Below are 16,648 nucleotides of genomic sequence, written 5' to 3' on the forward strand. Positions count from 1 at the left end.
ATTAGCCATCTCCCGTGTCAGTGAGGCACGGTCTACGTCCCCGGGCCTCGAGGGTGACTCGGGGGGACTGCAAGGCTCTTCCGCGGCTGAGGGGAGGTCAGCGGAGGTCGGGGAGCCGGGGTCGCTAGGGGACAGCGCGGCTGCGCGCCCTAGCATTGATCAGGCTGGTTCAACTTTACTGGGGGTGAGTTCCTTCTCCCCGGAATTGGTTATGTTATTGCACCAAGCATTTCTGCTACAGGGCTCGCAGTCGGCCCAGTCGGTGCAGGCGACCTGTCCGTCCCTCCCGGGGCCTTCCACCTCCACGGGTTTAACCGGGGCTAAGGCCGGCCCGTCTGCGGGTCCTGTACTGTCGCCTGGGCGGTCGCAGGGGGCGAAGAAACGCAGACTCGCGACCGTGGACGCTGAAGGTCATCTTCCCTTTTCACCTTTCTCCCTTCCTGAATCATTAGAGGAAGGGGAGGTCTTAGATTGGGAGGTAGAGGATCCCCCGGGCAGGGAAGTTGATGATCCTTCCGCGCTCCGGCTGTTTCATAGAGAGGAGCTGGCATCCTTGATTTCCAAGGCTTTGCAGGGTTTAAATATCTCTCAGGAGGATGCTAAGGTGTCGGGTAACCCCCTGATGGCAGGTACGCGTAAGCCACCTAGGTCCTTTCCGGTGCATGAAGCCATGCAGGAGCTGATCTCGGCGCAATGGGATACGCCGGAGGCCAGTTTACGAGTGGCAAAGGCCATGCGGCTCCTGTATCCGGTTGACCCGACCGAACTTGAAAAGTTTAGGTTACCTAGGGTGGACGCTTTGGTGGCAGCGGTAACGAAAAAGACTACCTTGCCGGTGGAAGGGGGGGTGACACTAAAGGATGCGCAGGATAGGAAGATTGAATCTTCACTAAAAATGTCCTTTGAAGTGGCGGCGGTTACCTTACAGGCCGCTATTTGCAGCTCGTATGCGGCGAGGGCATGTTTGCAGTGGTCACAATGGATGACCGATAATTTAATGGAGTCCGGGGGTTCTGTCCCTTCGGAACTGGCTGATTTGGAGTCAGGCTTGGCCTATTTGGCAGACTCCTTATATGACATTATTCGAGCATTGGCGAAACAGATGTCTCTGTCAGTGGTATCGCGCAGATCCTTATGGCTCCGACATTGGGCAGCAGATGCTGCATCCAAGCTTAGGCTGGTGAGACTCCCTTTTAAAGGAGGTTTATTATTTGGAGAGGACTTAGAGAAATTGGTGAAAGATTTTGGGGATACCAAAACACAGCATCTACCGGAGGATAGGGCTAGGCCCCCGGTGAGGTCCTCCTCGTCTAGACCGCGCTTCAGAGATGTGAGGCGGTCCAGGCCTGGTAAACCAGTCTTCAGATCAGCATGTGGTTCTTTCTCTGCGTCGAGGCCTAGGTTTCAGCAGAGGAGTTCCTTTCGTACGACGAAACCCTCTTCAGGTCAGCCAACACGTACCCCACCAAGTCGCACTCCGCAATGACGGTGGCTTGGCTCCCTCCGCCCTTCCCTTAGGGGGCCGGCTTTCGGCGTTCCGGGCGGAGTGGGCCACAATCACGTCGGATCAGTGGGTGTTGGACATTGTTCGAGAAGGGTACAAGTTGGAGTTCGCCTCTCCCGTCGAAGATTCTTTCTTGGTGTCCCCGTGCCATGGGGCGGCCAAGGGAGAGGCGGTCCGCATGACTCTTCAGGGGCTGCTCGATCTGGGGGCGGTGGTACCGGTACCCCCGGAAGAGGTAGGCCGCGGGATATATTCCCTTTACTTCATTGTTCCAAAGAAGGGGGGGTCGTTCAGACCGGTGCTGGACCTCAAAGTGGTCAACAGATTTCTCAGTGTTCGCCATTTCCGGATGGAGACGGTACGCTCGGTCATTGCGGCAGTTCGACCGGGAGAGTTCCTCACGTCCCTAGATCTCAAGGAGGTGTACCTACATATCCCGATCTGGCCTCCGCATCAGCGGTATCTAAGGTTTGCGATTCTTGGCCAGCACTATCAGTTTCGGGCAATGCCCTTTGGCCTGGCGACGGCTCCCCGCACCTTTTCCAAGGTCATGGTCGTGGTAGCAGCCTCTCTTCGCAAGGAAGGGATTCGGGTACACCCCTACTTAGACGACTGGCTGATCCGCGCCTCGTCCAGACAGGAGAGTTTGTCGGTTACTCAGAGGGTAATATCTCTCCTTCAGTCGTTAGGGTGGATCGTCAATTTTCCCAAGAGTTTTCTGTCCCCGTCGCAGTCTTTGGTACATCTGGGGGTCAGATTCGACACTGCTCTGGGGAGAGTATTTCTACCCCGAGACCGGGGAGAGAAATTGCAGGCTCAGATTCGCCTACTTCTCGGGTCGCCCAGACCTCGGGTTTGGGATTATGTGCAGGTTTTGGGCTCCATGGTAGCGACTCTGGAGGTGGTCCCCTGGGCTCGGGGCCACATGAGACCCTTACAACAGTCGCTTCTCTCTCGCTGGTCCCCAGCTTCTCTGGACTACAATGTGCGTCTCCGATGGAGTCCTCGGGCGGCTCGCAGCATGCAATGGTGGCTACACGAGTTGCACCTGTGGCGGGGCATGCCGTTAGCCACACCGGAGTGGGTGGTGGTGACGACGGATGCCAATCTGAGGGGCTGGGGGGCCCAGTGCCTGCAAGCGTCGGTGCAGGGAGTGTGTTCCTTAGAGGAAGCACAGTGGCCCATCAATTTGTTGGAGTTAAAAGCGATCAGATTGGCGCTGAGGGCTTTTCAGTCCCTGATTCAGGACAGGCCGACCAGAATCTTTTCGGACAGTGTCACGGCGGTCGCATATGTCAATCGTCAGGGGGGCACTCGGAGTCCGCAGTTGGCCGAAGAGGCAAAGAAATTGTTTCAGTGGGCAGAAGGGCATGTTCCGCTTCTGTCGGCGGCATACATTGCAGGTCACGAAAACGTGCAAGCGGACTTCCTCAGCAGAAATCTTCTAGATCCGGGCGAGTGGGAATTGTCGGCTCGAGCGTTCGACCTGCTAGTCCGTCGGTGGGGGTTGCCAGAGTTGGATCTCATGGCTTCATCCCGCAATGCGAAGTTGCCTCGCTTCTTCAGCAGGCGCACGGAGAAGGGCTCGGAGGGGGTGGACGTGTTGGCCCTCCCATGGCCTCCAAATTCCCTTCTGTATGTGTTCCCGCCTTGGCCCATGATAGGGCGGGTATTACAACGCATCGCTCTCTTTCACGGCAGGGTGATCCTGGTGGCTCCGGATTGGCCGCGTCGACCGTGGTACGCAGATCTCGTTCAGCTTTCAGTAGGCGATCGGGTGACGTTCCAGGTAACTCCGGACTTACTAACTCAGGGCCCAATCTGGATGGAAGATCCGGCCCGCTTTGGTCTTACGGCCTGGCTCTTGAGCGGTCAAGGCTAAAGAAGAAGGGCTATTCGGAGCAGGTGATTGCCACGCTTCTTAAAGCTAAGAAGATTTCGACTTCGACCTCCTATGCGAGAGTCTGGAAGATTTTTGATGCTTGGTGCGGTCGACAGGGAATCGCGCCCTTCCATGCATCTCTGGCGGCTATTCTTGCCTTTCTGCAGGAAGGCGTAGAGAAAGGATTAGCCTATAACTCTTTAAGGGTTCAGGTGGCGGCCCTTGCCTGTTACAGGGGCCGGGTGGCTGGCGCGTCGCTGGCGTCGCAGCCGGACGTGGTCCGTTTCCTCAAAGGGGTTCACCATATCCGCCCGCCGGTAAGGCGAATTTGTCCTTCCTGGAATCTTAAACTCGTCCTGGGGAGGTTGCAGGGGGCACCTTTTGAACCCCTGTCAGCGGCCACTTTGAAGGATGTCACGCTGAAAACAGTGTTCTTGGTGGCAATGGCTTCGGCGAGGCGAGTATCGGAGCTTCAGGCGCTTTCTTGCAGAGAACCCTTTTTACGTTTTTCTGAGACGGGGGTGTCAGTGCGGCCGGTGCCGTCCTTCCTGCCTAAGGTGATTTCTTCATTTCATGTGAACCAGAGTGTATTCCTCCCGTCCTTCCGGAAGGAGGATTGGGGTAAACGATTTTTGTCTTTGCGTCGACTGGATGTGCGGCGTATGCTTCTCCATTATTTGGGGGTGACGAATGATTTTCGTAGGTCGGACCATCTCTTTGTATTGTTTGCGGGTAAGAACAAGGGAATGGCGGCGTCTAAAGCGTCCATTGCGCGTTGGGTCAAGGAGACGATTGCTTCGGCTTATGTGTTGACAGGTAAGAAAGTACCGGAGCACCTTCATGCTCATTCCACTCGGGCATTGGCTACGTCTTGGGCGGAGTCCGGGGGGATGTCTTTGGAGGAAATTTGCCGAGCGGCCACTTGGTCGTCGGGTAATACCTTTTCGAAGCATTATCGCTTAGACGTAGCAGCCAGTGCGGAGGCAAGTTTTGGCACTGCGGTACTGGCGGAGGCGGCATTGGCGTCCCACCCAGTTTGAGTTTGCTTTGCTACATCCCACTAGTCTGGATTCATCTGCTGCTTTGCTATGGAAGGTAAAATTATGGTCTTACCTGTTAATTTTCTTTCCTTTAGAAGCAGCAGATGAATCCAGAGCCCCTCCCCAAGTGCACTGTATGTGTGTAGGGTGTTTGTTTATGGTTTCAGTTGGGATATGGTTGGTAATTGTATTATTTAGGGGCACATTTTCTACTGGAATGAAGTTTTGTGGATGCTCATGCTCCTTTCGGGCTGCTTGGGCAAAAGGCATAACTGAAGTAACAAGAGGAACACCAGGCTTTAAGGCCAACTGTTAATCAGTTCTCTATCTCCACCTGCTGGTCGATGTGAGCTATACCCACTAGTCTGGATTCATCTGCTGCTTCTAAAGGAAAGAAAATTAACAGGTAAGACCATAATTTTACCTTACTTTCCTGTCAGTGCCTGACAGGAAAGTAAGGCCTCAACAGCTCAGTAACACTTCTATGACAGCAATAATCCTTAGGTACAGCATTTCACTGGCAAAGTGTTTGTACCTGGGGCAATGGAGGGTTAACAGACTTGCACACAGAGAAATACCTAATAAAGATTATTGTTATCTTTCATATCTTAATTTTTTTCTGTGTTGTTTGTATGTGTAGTATGAATTATACATGTACTCTGATACATGCCATTGTTGTTTCACCACATTTATTTTCCTTAACAGAATGAAGTTTTGAAAAGCGATGGTGGAGTAATTTCCAACTTAGCTCCTGATATATGCATTGCATATAGACTCCATCTGGAATGTGGAAGATTGATTAACCTCTATGACTGGTTAGAGGTATGTAAGCAAGGAACTGTAATTTGTTTAATTCTTCCCCATTGAGTATGTTACTAGAAAATCTGTCCAGTCAAGAAGAGACATTAACTGAGCAGCACTTGCCAACGAAGTGTGAGGAAGGAATTCCACTGTAACACCAACACCAAAATACTACAATAATAATAGTGAAGTATGTCCTCAGTGTGAGGTTGCAAGCTTGAGACAGCCAAAAGTTCAAAAAGAACTACAGCCACCACGCTTAACCTTCCTGAGAAGAATAAAGTAAACCAGATGAAAAAGTCAAAAACAGCAATACTTAGCTTAATGAGTCCGATAATCCCATTCTTCAGGAACTGATGATAAACTTCAGGAGAGAAAAGCTTGTTGTAAAACTCTCCTCCAGTCTTCGACCAGGCTTGGTTTCAGGGACTAAACATCAGGAGGACTGAAAAAAAGCTGCCTAACACTCAAAAGCTTGACGCATTACAAACACCATGCAGAATAGCTAGAAAGAGCTTACACTTTTCATAGTTAACTTCAGAAATACAAGCCTAATTTTTTATTAGCAATCTTAAAATTAACCACAATAATTACACCTATAACAAAATGAAAAACAGCATAATTAATACCACATTGTCAGGTATATAACATAAGCAGAGTCCGTTGTCAGCACTTGCACTATAGCTTTCTCTCTTCCCCCCTCCAACAATATTATGTTAAAATGACCTTTTTAGAGGGAAGGAATACAGTATTTGCACACTATGGTTTAGTTTTTTAAAAAACACTCTAATTTTGTTGGTTTTTACTAATGTAGCTCATGTTTACAACCTAAAGTACTTTCTCTCTTCAGGCTTTTACAACTGTTGTAACTGCTACTGAAAGAACAGACTCAGATTCAATGGCTTCTAGGCAAGTAGATGAAGTTATCCAGTATCCTTTCTGAATATTTTAAAAATACTTTAATATGTTCACTTAAAGAATTTGTAAAATACTTTTGTTATAAAATTAGAAAAATTAAGCACTGTGGTATATCAAGTGAGTACAGTTGCAAGTGAGTACAGTTGCAATTTATGTGGGATCACTGCGAGGGTCATACCAATGAATAGGGTCGCTAGGATATAGACTTAATAGAGCAGGTCAGTAGAGTTAAGGGGGCCAGTAGACTTAAAAGGGTGGGTCAATGGTATGGGCAGACTTGATGGGCTGTAGCCCTTATCTGCCGTCATCTTTCTATGTTTCTATTTAGCCTTTCTTTATACGTGAGATCCCTGAGCCCCAAGACCATCCTGGGGCCATTCGCTAAAGCGAATTGAGTCGGTTCAGCAAATGGCCACCAGGATGGTCTTGGGGCTCAGGGATCTCACGTATAAAGAAAGGCTAAATAAATTGCAACTGTACTCACTTGAGGAACGAAGAGAGAGGGGAGACATGATTGAGACGTTTAAGTATATCACGGGCCGTATTGAGGTGGAAGATGATATCTTCTGTCTTAGAGGACCCTCAACCACCAGAGGGCATCCGCTGAAAATCATGGGAGGGAAGTTTCATGGTGATTCCAGGAAGTACTTCTTCACCGAAAGGGTGGTCAATCATTGGAACGAACTTCCTCTGCAGGTGATTGAGGCCAACAGCGTGTCAGATTTTAAAAGAAAATGGGATACTCACGTGAGATCTTTAGGGGAGTAAAGTCAGGGGGGTGGGTAATTGGAGTGGGCAGACTTGATTGTCTATGGCCCTTTTCTGCCATCATTTTCTATGTTTCTATTTTTCTATTAATAATGCTTCCTCACTCTACAAACTGTGATGGCAGTGTATATGGGTTGGGTATTGAAATACTATAAAAAGTTGCCAGAGTTCAAGAAACATCATGATTGAAGAAAGCACCTCTGGCTGTATGTATAAATCTGTGTAACAAAGGACTTATTCCCTACATCCCTATCTTTAGGGATGAAAGAAAAAAATCTTTGTCAAAGGAGTAGTCATTGACAGGGGCCAACATTCTACAGTACTGTGAAAATCTTCCTGCCCCTTCTGATTGCCCATTATTAAACACATGTTACTCTGAATAGTTTCTGACCTTTAAACAACTTTAATAAACACGTAACATGTTTCTAAATTATGGTGTCATTTACTTATGGAACAAAGTTATCCAATAGCCCTATCACCCATGTGAAAAAGAAGTGCCCTCTTAGTTACTCAGTCAACCACATTTAAATGATGACTAGATTCAGCTGATTGAACACAGCCAGACTAGATTGTATCCAGTCCTGCTGAATCTAAACCTCACTATATATTGAACCTCTACGAAGCTGAAGTCACCATAGTTCTACAAGAATGCTAGTTGAAATATCAGTCTGAAAAGGATTACAAGACCACTTCTAAAGCTTCGGGATTCCACCAAACCACCGAGAGCCATTATTTCCAAATGGAGAAAACTTGAAACAATGGTGAATCTTCACAGGAGTGACCAGCCTGCCAAAATTACTCCAAGGGTACAGGAACAACTCATCATGGAATTACTCTGTAATTCGCTGTCTGTACAGCTTTTCTTCATTGTGAACTGCCTAGAAGTCGCAAGATTATGGCGGTATAGAAAAACAAAGTTATTATTATTATTACTAAGATCTGTAGTCTTGACTCCACAATAAAACAGACTAGAAATAACTGGGATCCTGAGAGAATAGCAAAGCAGAAACCACTAATATCCAGAAGTAAAATCAGTGCTCGTCTCACATTTATAAAAACATACCTAGAAGATCCCCAAAGCCTTTTGGGATAATATTCTATGGACAAACAAGTCAAAAGTAGAACTCTTAGGTAACACAGGTAGAGAGAACGAGGGCACTCTCTAAAGTTAAAAGGGGATAGATTCCATACAAACGTAAGGCAGTTCTTCTTCATCCAGAGAGTAGTAGAAAACTGGAACGCTCTTCTGGAGTCTGTTATAGGGGAAAACACCCTCCAGGGATTCAAGACAAAGTTAGACAAGTTCCTGCTGAACCAGAATGTATACAGGTAAGGCTAGACTCAGGGCACTGGTGTTTGACCTAAGGGCCGCTGTGGGAGCTGGGCATGATGGACCACTGGTCTGACCCAGCAATGGCAATTCTTATGTTCTTATGGTGTAAAGTAAATACTGTACAACATTTCACAGTAAGAACATCATACCAATAAACATGGCCTCAAGACTTGGAAAATTAGAAGAACCACAAATTCTGCACTGTACCAGAAACTTCTTAAGGACAAAGTCCAACCATCTTTCTGTGAGATGAAGCTAAAGTGTAATTGGGTTATTCAGGAAGGCAACAATCCAGAACACAAAAGCAAATCTACATCTGAATGGCTAAGGAGAAACAAAATTAAAGTCCTGACTTAGATCCAATAGCCACAGCACAGTGGTGTGACCTGAGGAGATTCCGGTTATGCCATGAGATATTCCAGAATTTTACTTTATTTTTTAAAATTCCCTTTGTAAGTATACACTAGGATAGATGTCATGTATGTCGCATACACAACAGTGTCAATGCTATGAGCATCTGTGTGCGTAAGATACAACCACCCAGACAAGCATCAATCTTTGACATGCTTGGTTTTTGAAAACTTACAGCAAGTATTTTTATTTTTTATGCAGTAGTTATCCTAACTTGATCAACAAAGCAAGCAAGGCTTTGTTACTGTTTTGATCTTCCTATCTTTGCAATCTTGGATTTTCAGCACTGACAAATTAAATTTAAAAAAAGAGAACAACTACAGATGGTGGATGATAAAATGTGTATTTGCTCGTTAACTAATGAGCTGTGTTTTGATTTTACTACTACTACCAGGAAGACTCAACACTAACCGCCAACACCCTAGCGGATTTCTTCAACTCCAAGATCCTAAAACTAAGATCAGCACTACCCACCAAGACCAATCCACTGGAGCTCTTTCCCATCCTCCCTGACATCGACATAGCTAAACCAGACCAAGGGTCTAGATCCGACCTAAACTGGAACCAATTTACCACAATCGACTGGAAAACCTTCAACAAATATAACAAATACACCAAATCCTTCTGCAAACTAGATACTTGCCCCCCAAATGTGATGAAAACGGCTCCGATCTACTTCAAAGCAAACATGCTACTATGGGTCAACTCCCTACTATCCGCAGGAAACTTCCCTCCAGAACAAGGACATATCTTAATAACCCCAATCATAAAAAGCATAAAGGACTCTTCCAACGCACCTTCCAATTACAGACCAATAGCTAACATACCACTATTCACCAAAATCGCGGAAGGGGCAGTAAAAGCAGAACTCTCCGCATACCTGGAAAAATTCAATATCCTAAGCGACAATCAATCGGGCTTCCGCACGGACCACAGCACAGAGACCATCATCGCCTCCTTACTAGACCACCTGCACATACTCTTCAGTCGGGGCTCCAGCGCCCTGATCTTACAATTTGATCTAAGCAGTGCGTTTGACCTAGTTGACCACACTATTCTCCTGGAATGCCTGGCCCACATTGGAATCTCAGACCGGGTACTCAGCTGGTTCCAAGGGTTCCTACGAAACAGATCCTACAAGGTACACAAAAATGACAACTTCTCCTACAGCTGGGTGAACTCCTGCGGTGTACCACAAGGCTCCCCCTTATCCCCCACCCTGTTCAATATCTACCTCGCCTCCCTCAGTAACCTCCTTCACAAACTTAAGCTCAAATTCTTCATCTATGCAGATGACATCACAATTGTCATCCCTCTAACCAGTCTATCCCAGGATCTTCTCAACTACATAACTAGCATACTCAGCCAGATAGAACTCTGGATGCTCTCCTTCAAACTAAAGCTCAACCCAGATAAAACAAAATTCTTTCTAGCCACCCCCAAAGACAAAATCAAAGACACCACAATCCAGGTGAAAGGATTGGTTTTCCCACTCGAACAAACATTAAAAATACTAGGAGTCACGCTTGACAAACATCTATCCCTAGAAAATCACACCGACCTCATTGTCAAGAAAGGCCTTTCAGCACTCTGGAAACTCCGTACCATAAAGAAATACTTCGATGACACTGCATTTCGACTATTAGTTCAATCCTCTATCCTCAGCATACTGGATTATTGCAATATCATTTACCTAAGCTCCACAAAGAAAATCACCAGAAGACTAAAACTGATTCAAAACACAGCTGTCCGCCTCATTTTCGGCCTGAACAAATGGGAACACATCACCCCCTTCTACCACCAACTGCACTGGCTACCCTTCGAATCCCGAGTCCTCTTCAAGTTCGCCTGCATCTGTTACAAGACAGTATTTGGTCTCTCACCAAAATACCTCTCCCCATATTTCAATATGTATTGCACCAACAAGAAATCCCGCAGAATCCAGTTGTTTACCTTCCCCTCCATAAAATCATGCCAGCTCAAAAGATTCATCGACAAAACCTTCGCCTTCCAGGCGGCCAAGCTGAACCCTTGGCTAGCCCAAATGATGCTAGAGGCCCCGACCTACCTAGACTTCAGAAAACTTCTCAAAACACACCTCTTCCGCGAACAAGACCCTTAGTCCTTACTCCCCGCATACACTCCAACCTCCCCCACCCCCACCTCCCTCTCCCCCCCCCCCCTCTTCTGGTTTCCCACTCCCTCCATTTTATCTTCTAACCCAACTATGATAAACCTGTGCCTCCTTCCGCGCTACCTGCAATTCCGATAAAATTTTTGTAAATCCGGGTTCAGACCGGATCCTAATGTAACGAATGTAAACCGCCTAGAACTCTTTGGGTATGGCGGGATATAAGAACCTAATAATAATAATAATAATTATTTCTATAGCGCTACCAGATGTACACAGCGCTGTACAGTCACAAAGAGAAAAAAAGAAAAGTCCCTGCTTGAAAGAGCTTACAATTTAAACAGGCAAGACAGACAAACAGGATGTCATGGATACAGTTAATCAGTTGGCGGGCAGAGGAATAGGGTTAAGGATTGAAAGCTATATCAAAAAGGTGGGTTTTCAGTCTGCTTTTAAACAAGGGAAGGGGCTTGGCGGACAAACTCTGGTAATTTATTCCAGGCATAGGGGGCAGCTAGATGAAAGGAACGAAGTCTGGAATTGGCAGTAGAGGAGAAGGGTAACGTTAAGAGTGAATTATCTGAGGAACGGAGTTCTCTGGGAGGTGTATGAGGAGAGATATTGAAGGGCAGCAGAATGAACACACTTGTAGGTCAGCAATAAGATCTTGAACTGTATGCGATGGCATATAGGTAGCCAGTGAAATGACTTAGGGAGAGGGGTGACATGAGCATAGTGAGGTTGGTAGAAGATGAGTCAGGCAGCAGAGTTTTGCACAGGTTGCAAGAGGGAGAGGTGACACTGAGGGATACCAGTTAGGAGTAGATTGCAGTAATCTAAGCGTAAGGTTACAAGAGCTTGGACCAGGGTCCGGGTAGTGTGCTCAGAGAGGAAGGGGCGAATTTTGAGTTAATTTGCACTCAAAAACAAGCACATCCATCACATTGATTAGCGATTCTATTCTATCTACTTTAGTTTCACCATTGTTACAATTATCCATACTTAGCGTAAATAACTTTAAATAAATAACTCTCAAATTTAATTTTTGCAATTGTTGGTTTTGCAATTTTAAAAACATTTGCTCCGTTTAGTGTGCCAAAGCTAAAAAGGTTTGAGAGACACTGCAATAGCAGGACCTGAAATGAACAGTACATGCACAGAAACATCAAAATTCATGCCATGCTGGATGTCAATGCCAAACCAAAAGATTTATCACACTGGATCTGTCAGGCTTTCAGTGACTTCTTTTGCATTCGCAGAGTTCACAATGAATGTCCCGATGGTGAGGACCCAGCCACTGAACACACCAATTATGGGGGTCAGAGGCTGCTCGGCCCCCTCTGACATGGAGAGAAAAATGGCCAATGCAAAATGAAAAGGCTCAATGTCCTTCCTGGGTCGAATAAGGGCCTTGAAGTTGCCCAAAGTCTAAATAATAAAAAAATTGACAGAATTGAACCAAAGTCAAGAGATGAAGAAAATGACTAAACATTAAAATCGTGAAGGCACAAAAACAATTTCTAAGCTTATGTGCTGAGGAGAAACCAAAGACACAGTTTCTTGACTCCTTGGAAAACTAAGTAAACTGATGATCCCATGAGCAGATGTCAGGTGGGAAAGCACCGGCACTGCCCAAAGATTTAAAGTGACACTTGGCAGTGTTCATACCAGATTCCATGGATGTCGCCACCCACGTGAGAATATTATTCCTGCTTGTCCTCGGAGAATGAACAATAATAATTATTTATTTGTATGCCGCCATACCGGGGAGGTTCTAAGCGGCTCACAACACAATACATGCACTGAAACCTATGTGTCTGAATTAAAGCAGTTCGGCAAGAAGACTGAACTAAGATTTGACAGCAAGATGGAAGACTGGTAGGAAGTGTTTAGTTGCAATTATTGCTGCAAAAGGTGGTACAATCAGGTATTAAGTTTAAGGGAAGTTACTTTTTCACATGGGTGATTGATAACTTTGTTCTTTAAATAAGTGATGTAATAATCTAAAAATTGTGTTGTGTCAACATTTTGTTTAAAGATAACATAAGAATTGCTGCTGCTGGGTCAGACCAGTGGTCCATTGTGCCCAGCAGTCTGCTCTCGCGGCGGCCCCTAGGTCAAAGACCAATGCTCTAACTGAGACCAGCCCTACCTGCGTACAGTCCGGTTCAGCAGGAACTTGTCTAACTTTGTCTTGAATCCCTGGAAGGTGTTTTCCCCTATAACAGCCTCCGGAAGAGCATTCCAGTTTTCCACCACTCTCTGGGTGCAGAATTTTCTTACATTTGTACGGAATCTATCCCAATAATCAAGCTCGAGAAATGGGCATGAGAGTTCTGATTGACAAGTCGATGAAGCCATCCGCGCAATATGCAGCAGCGGCAAAAAGGGCGAACAGAATGCTAGGAATGATTAAGAAGGGGATCACGAACAGATCAGAGAAGGTTATCTTGCCGCTGTACCGAGCCATGGTGCGTCCTCACATGAAGTACTGTTTCCAGCACTGGTTGCCATACATGAAGAAGGACACAGTACTAGGGTCCAGAGAAGAGCGATTAAAATGGTTAAGGGGCTGGAGGAGTTGCTGTACAGTGAGAGATTGGAGAAATTGAGCCTCTTCTCCCTTGAAAAGAGAAGATTGAGAGGGGACATGATCGAAACATTCAAAATACTAAAGGGAATAGACTTAGTAGATAAAGAAAGATTGTTCACCCTCTTCAAGGTAGGGAGAACGAGAGGGCACTCTCTAAAGTTGAAAGGGTTTAGATTCCGTACAAACGTAAGGAAGTTCTTCTTCACCCAGAGAGTGGTAGAAAACTGGAACGCTCTTCCAAATTCTGTTATAGGGGAAAACACCCTCCAGGAATTCAAGACAAAGTTGGACAAGTCCCTGCTAAACTGGAACGTACGCACGTGAGGCTGGACTCATTTAGAGCACTGGTGTTTGACTTAAGGGTCGCCGCGTGAGTGGACTGCTGGGTACAATGGACCACAGGTCTGACCCAGCAGCGGCAATTCTTATATTATTATGTTCCCTCTCGTTCTCCCTACCTTGGAGAGGGTGAACAACCTGTTTTTATCTACTAAGTCTATTCCCTTCAGTATCTTGAATGTTTCGATCATATCCCCTCTGTCTCCTCTTTTCAAGGGAGAAGAAGCCCAGTTTCTATAATCTCTCGCTGTATGGCAACTCCTCCAGCCCCTTAACCATTTTAGTTGCTCTTCTCTGGACCCTTTCGAGTAGTACCGTGTCCTTCTTCATGTACGGCGACCAGTGCTGGACGCAGTATTCCAAGTGAGGGCGTACTATGGCCCAATAGTGGCATGATAACCTTCTCCGATCTGTTCGTGATCTCTTTCTTAATCATTCCTAGCATTCTGTTCGCCCTTTTCACCGCCGCCACACATTGCGTTGACGGCTTCATCGACTTGTCGACCAGTATTCCCAAGTCTCTTTCCTGGGGGGTCTCTCCAAGTACCGCCCTGGACATCCTGTATTCATGTATAAGATTTTTGTTACCGACATGCATCACCTTATACTTACTACATTACATTACAGATTTCTATTCCGCCATTACCTTTCGGTTCAAAGCGGATTACAAAAAGAGTTATGGAAGAAGGGTTACAACGTTAGATCAGAGAAGGTTTCCAAGAGAGGGAAAAGTAGGATCTGGGATTAGGGAGGGGATGGTAAGAGGGGGGTTAAGCTTTATCATGGTATTAAGCTTTATTAAGGGATTTCTTGAAGAGTATAGTTTTATTTCCTTTCTGAACATCTTGTAGTCTGGGGTTGTTGTCAATAGGTTGGAGACTTGGTTGTCTATCTTCACTGCCTGAGTGGCCAGTAGTCCGTTGTATAGTTTTTTCCGTTTTACTTCTTTGATTGGGGGGTAAGTGAATGGGGTGTGTGTTTTTCTATGCCTGGTAGAGATGGTTTGAACCTCATTTGCCATATTGCGGCCCATTTCTCGAGCGTGTTTATGTCATGTTGCAGATCTTCCTAATCCTCCTGTGTCTTTACTACTCTGAATAACTTAGTATCATCTGCAAATTTAATCACCTCAGTGGTTGTGCCAATTTCCAGATCGTTTATAAATATGTTGAAGAGTATGGGCCCAAGCACTGAACCCTGCAGCACTCCACTGGTGACACTTTTCCAATCTGAGTATTGTCCATGTACCTCCACTCTGTTTCCTATCCACCAGCCAGTTTTTAATCCACGTGAGTATTTTACCCTCGATTCCATGGCTCGCAATTTTTCGAAGTAGTCGTTCATGCAGAACCTTGTCGAACACCTTCTGAAAATCCAGATATTGGTGCCCATGTATTTTTTTTTTTTTTTTTTTGCTCCCTTTACTTAAATTGTAGACGTATATATAACCAGCATGTTACTACTGTTTATAACTGCTTTGCTCGTTTTGTTGTCAACTGTACTGTTTGTACTGAATCTATCTGCTGTGAACCACCTAGAACTCCCTGGGTATGGCGGTATACAAAATAAAAATTATTATTATTATTAGATATACAATGTCGACCGGGTCACCTTTGTCTATTTGCCTGTTTACTCCCTCGAAGAAGTGCTGTAAGTTCGTCAAGCAAGATCTTCCTTTGCTGAAGCCGTGCTGGCTGGTCTTCATTAGACTGTGTTCGTCACTGTGACATATGTGCAATAACAGAAGCAATCAAAAAGGGGAGGGACAAAATTTTCCTTATCACTGTACATGTTGCTTTTAGCAGCTATCTTATGAGCTCCTATAAAGCTTGAGAAAAAATTGAAAATTGCCACGCCTCTGTTTTTGATTTCACATTTTCTTTTGATACAATTAACTTCTTGTAGTACTGTAAAACTGCCTGAATTATTGGTGAGAGGGTAGCTTGTCATTTACATCTCTTTTTCCTTTACCATTGCTGCCAGTGCTCGTTTTATTAGAGCTGTGTCGGAGCTGGAGCTGCTCGGTTTCATAAAACCCACCAAGCTGAAGACAGACCATGTGGCTCGGCTGACATGGGGAGGCTGTTAAATGGGCTAGCTTAGAAATCAAGATACAATTGATTTGAATTATGACTATGTACTGATGGTCCCGCTCACTAATCACCCTTGTTGTGCCTTTAATTAGGATCACCAAGACCAGACTGCATCAAAACTCTGTTGCCCATGTTTCTTTGGTGCATTAAATCTTAAACTAGCCAGTTCCCTTAGACTTGCTGTTTGTTCAGTAACACTCCAGAGCAACCATGAAAAATCAGATACCACCAAAATAAGAAGTGGTAAGGTAGGATACTGGCATGTATATACTGTATTATAATAACCTAAATATTTTCTAATAAATTAAGGCTTCTAGTTTATGGTTTGTTTATGACTGGCTTTTAAAGTATAATTAGGACTATCTGTAGTTATAGATCTTGCTTGGTTTCCAAAAAATAATACGAGAAAATGAATTCTGAATGAATGGGTAATTAGATGTTTAAACTGACATGGGCTCCATTGGCCAATTTTATCAATTTTAATTAAATGGTTTATTTTTCAGTTTAGGTCTGATGTAAGTGCTGTTTTTCAAATTACTTGTATATATTTCTTTATGCACTGTTTTTAGACTGAAAAATTAATAAAGATAGCTAAGGAATCTTTGAGAGGTTTTGAAAGCTTTAGGTTAAAGGATTATTTTTTGTCTTTTATATATTTGGGTGTCAGGGAATCCACAAGGTATAAGCATAAACTGTTAATCTGGATAACCTGAAAACAGAGTTTGGAAGCTGTGCCTTAACACATCAAGGCTTGATATTTTAAAAAATGCATATTCAGATGAAAAATAATGCATCACATTAATATACATAGTAAAGTAAAAATATGTATAAATAA

The 16,648-nt window shown here is 45.1% G+C and overlaps 1 protein-coding gene across 2 annotated transcripts in view; it reads left to right on the plus strand.

Moving 5' to 3' along the window:
* ORC3 (origin recognition complex subunit 3) overlaps positions 1-16,448 on the plus strand; it is a 172,328-nt gene extending 155,880 nt beyond the window's left edge. For both annotated transcript variants that reach the window (XM_033939886.1, XM_033939887.1), the window contains exons 18-20: positions 5,132-5,248; positions 6,078-6,157; positions 15,704-16,448. In XM_033939886.1, the coding sequence (XP_033795777.1) occupies positions 5,132-5,248; positions 6,078-6,157; positions 15,704-15,809 (303 nt within the window). In that variant the 3' untranslated portion in view covers positions 15,810-16,448. The remainder of the gene's footprint in view (positions 1-5,131; positions 5,249-6,077; positions 6,158-15,703) is intronic.
* Positions 16,449-16,648: the final 200 nt, after the last annotated feature.

This window comes from Geotrypetes seraphini, chromosome 3, assembly GCF_902459505.1.
Source record: "Geotrypetes seraphini chromosome 3, aGeoSer1.1, whole genome shotgun sequence".
Lineage (NCBI taxonomy): Eukaryota > Metazoa > Chordata > Amphibia > Gymnophiona > Dermophiidae > Geotrypetes > Geotrypetes seraphini.